Genomic DNA, 1860 nt, shown 5'->3' with positions numbered 1-1860 from the left:
ACACACACACACACACACACACACACACACACACACACACACACACACACACACACACACACATATTCTAATATTATGATATTCATATTTTTAATCTTACTTTTGAGCAAGATGCAGCTCCTGCTTGAGTTCATTCAAGAATGCCATTTTAAATTGATGTCGAACAAATAAATATTGATGAACATTCTTAGTGAGTTGATCGCGATGACTTTTAACATTTCGATATTCGTGATGATAAAAATTTTGTGCCAAATCATAGAATGCCGTCTCTAGCCTAGTAAACAAGTAAACAGTAAACAAAACTATTATTTCTATCAAAATAGAAAAATGAAGAAATAAAAAATTACAAAATTATAAACCTAGATATATATCCTAATAAGTGATCGGCATGTGGCAAAATATATAAAAGTTTTGCTGTTAAATCACAAGCTCCACACAATGCTGTTGCACGCTCAGTTGCAACTACATCTTCAGCACCAGGAAGCGGTTGAACAGCATGTTGTATCAATACTACAGCTATTTTCGTACTTCTTCCATCGAGGGCAGCTCTAACAAAGATATTGTATCACTTAGTTTAATGCATCAATAATATAATAATATTAAATATTCTAAACAGATTGTAAAATATTACCTTAAAGATTGTACCCTAGAAGCACATTCCATTTTTTTCTCATTCCATAAAGGATCATTCCAGTCTAAGTCGTAGAATGCAACAACTACCGAAGGAATTTCATTAAGATATTTGTTCATCCAGTTTCGTTTTAAAATTCCTTTAGGTATATACCATTCATATGAACTACGCTAAAAAGTATAAAGATAATACATAGTAATAGTAAATAAATAGTATCAATTGGATACTTTCTTCACAAGTGTCCCAGTAAAATTACATCTTTGATCAGTGATTACATCAGTGATATCATCAAACATTATACCTTTGGTTTGACAGTAGGAAATTCATGTGTCAAACTAAGGAGCTTAAATTGAACAGCTGCACAATCTGGTCTACGATTATTGCTGAATGCATCCCAGATAGAACGATGTACTGGATTTGCAATATCTAATCCAGTCAAACCTATTAAAGCTAAAGGCTTAGCTATTAATTCTGCGGGCAACTCGAACATCATAAAACTTTTACTAGAAAAATAAATAACATCAATACGCAATAACTTTATAAGTTTTCAAGCGCGTTATTATTTAGAAATTTTCTCTTTCAAAAAATTCTTCAATATTATTTATACAACTTTTAATAATATTTTTTATCCAAATGTAATATCTGAATCTACTTACGAACAAATTATACGGAATAACACGTTATTAAAATGCGAATTGTTTTGTGATTAGACACTGTAATTAATATATGTGACCATTTTGCACTTTGACAGTTCAGATATAGGTTATAAATTATCATCAGCGAAGACTTACATGTTAGGTTAGAATTCGTGTGAAAACACATACTACCATTACGCGTAGTCTCGGTACTTGCGGTGGAGTATGTTTCTTCTGCACTTATATACGTTGTATGTATATATACTGGTCCACACTTAAAATAAGACAGATATAAGAAAAAAATAATAAATAAAAAGAAAAAAATTCAGTTACAAAAAAGAAATTTATCGAATAATCGGATATAGAAGAAGATAAGATCGAATCGATATCGATTCTTAAATTTAAAATCCAATTAAATCGATGTAAGTATACATAAATATATATGTTAATTATATACAGAAATTGATATACCCAGACAGCACACAATATTTATAAAATATTTACAAAATATTTATAAAAATTTATAAGATTTATTTTAAGTATTTTTTAAAGATTTTTGTGATCTTTTAGATTGCACAGATTATAAAAAAATGT

At 29.2% G+C, this 1860-nt stretch overlaps 1 protein-coding gene across 1 annotated transcript in view; it reads right to left on the bottom strand.

Moving 5' to 3' along the window:
• Positions 1-1461, bottom strand: part of LOC108687441 (trafficking protein particle complex subunit 11) — a 5947-nt gene extending 4486 nt beyond the window's left edge. Inside the window, exons 1-5 of the mRNA XM_018193199.1 lie at positions 1288-1461; positions 933-1134; positions 632-801; positions 360-548; positions 101-274 (exon numbers count right to left, since the gene is read on the bottom strand). Coding sequence (XP_018048688.1) covers positions 101-274; positions 360-548; positions 632-801; positions 933-1124 — 725 coding nt within the window. The 5' untranslated portion in view covers positions 1125-1134; positions 1288-1461. The remainder of the gene's footprint in view (positions 1-100; positions 275-359; positions 549-631; positions 802-932; positions 1135-1287) is intronic.
• Positions 1462-1860: the final 399 nt, after the last annotated feature.

The sequence above is a fragment of the Atta colombica genome, unplaced genomic scaffold (assembly GCF_001594045.1).
Source record: "Atta colombica isolate Treedump-2 unplaced genomic scaffold, Acol1.0 scaffold207, whole genome shotgun sequence".
Classification (NCBI taxonomy): domain Eukaryota; kingdom Metazoa; phylum Arthropoda; class Insecta; order Hymenoptera; family Formicidae; genus Atta; species Atta colombica.
The sequence above is the reverse complement of the archived record's forward strand: the minus strand, read 5'-3'. Positions and strand labels throughout refer to the sequence as shown.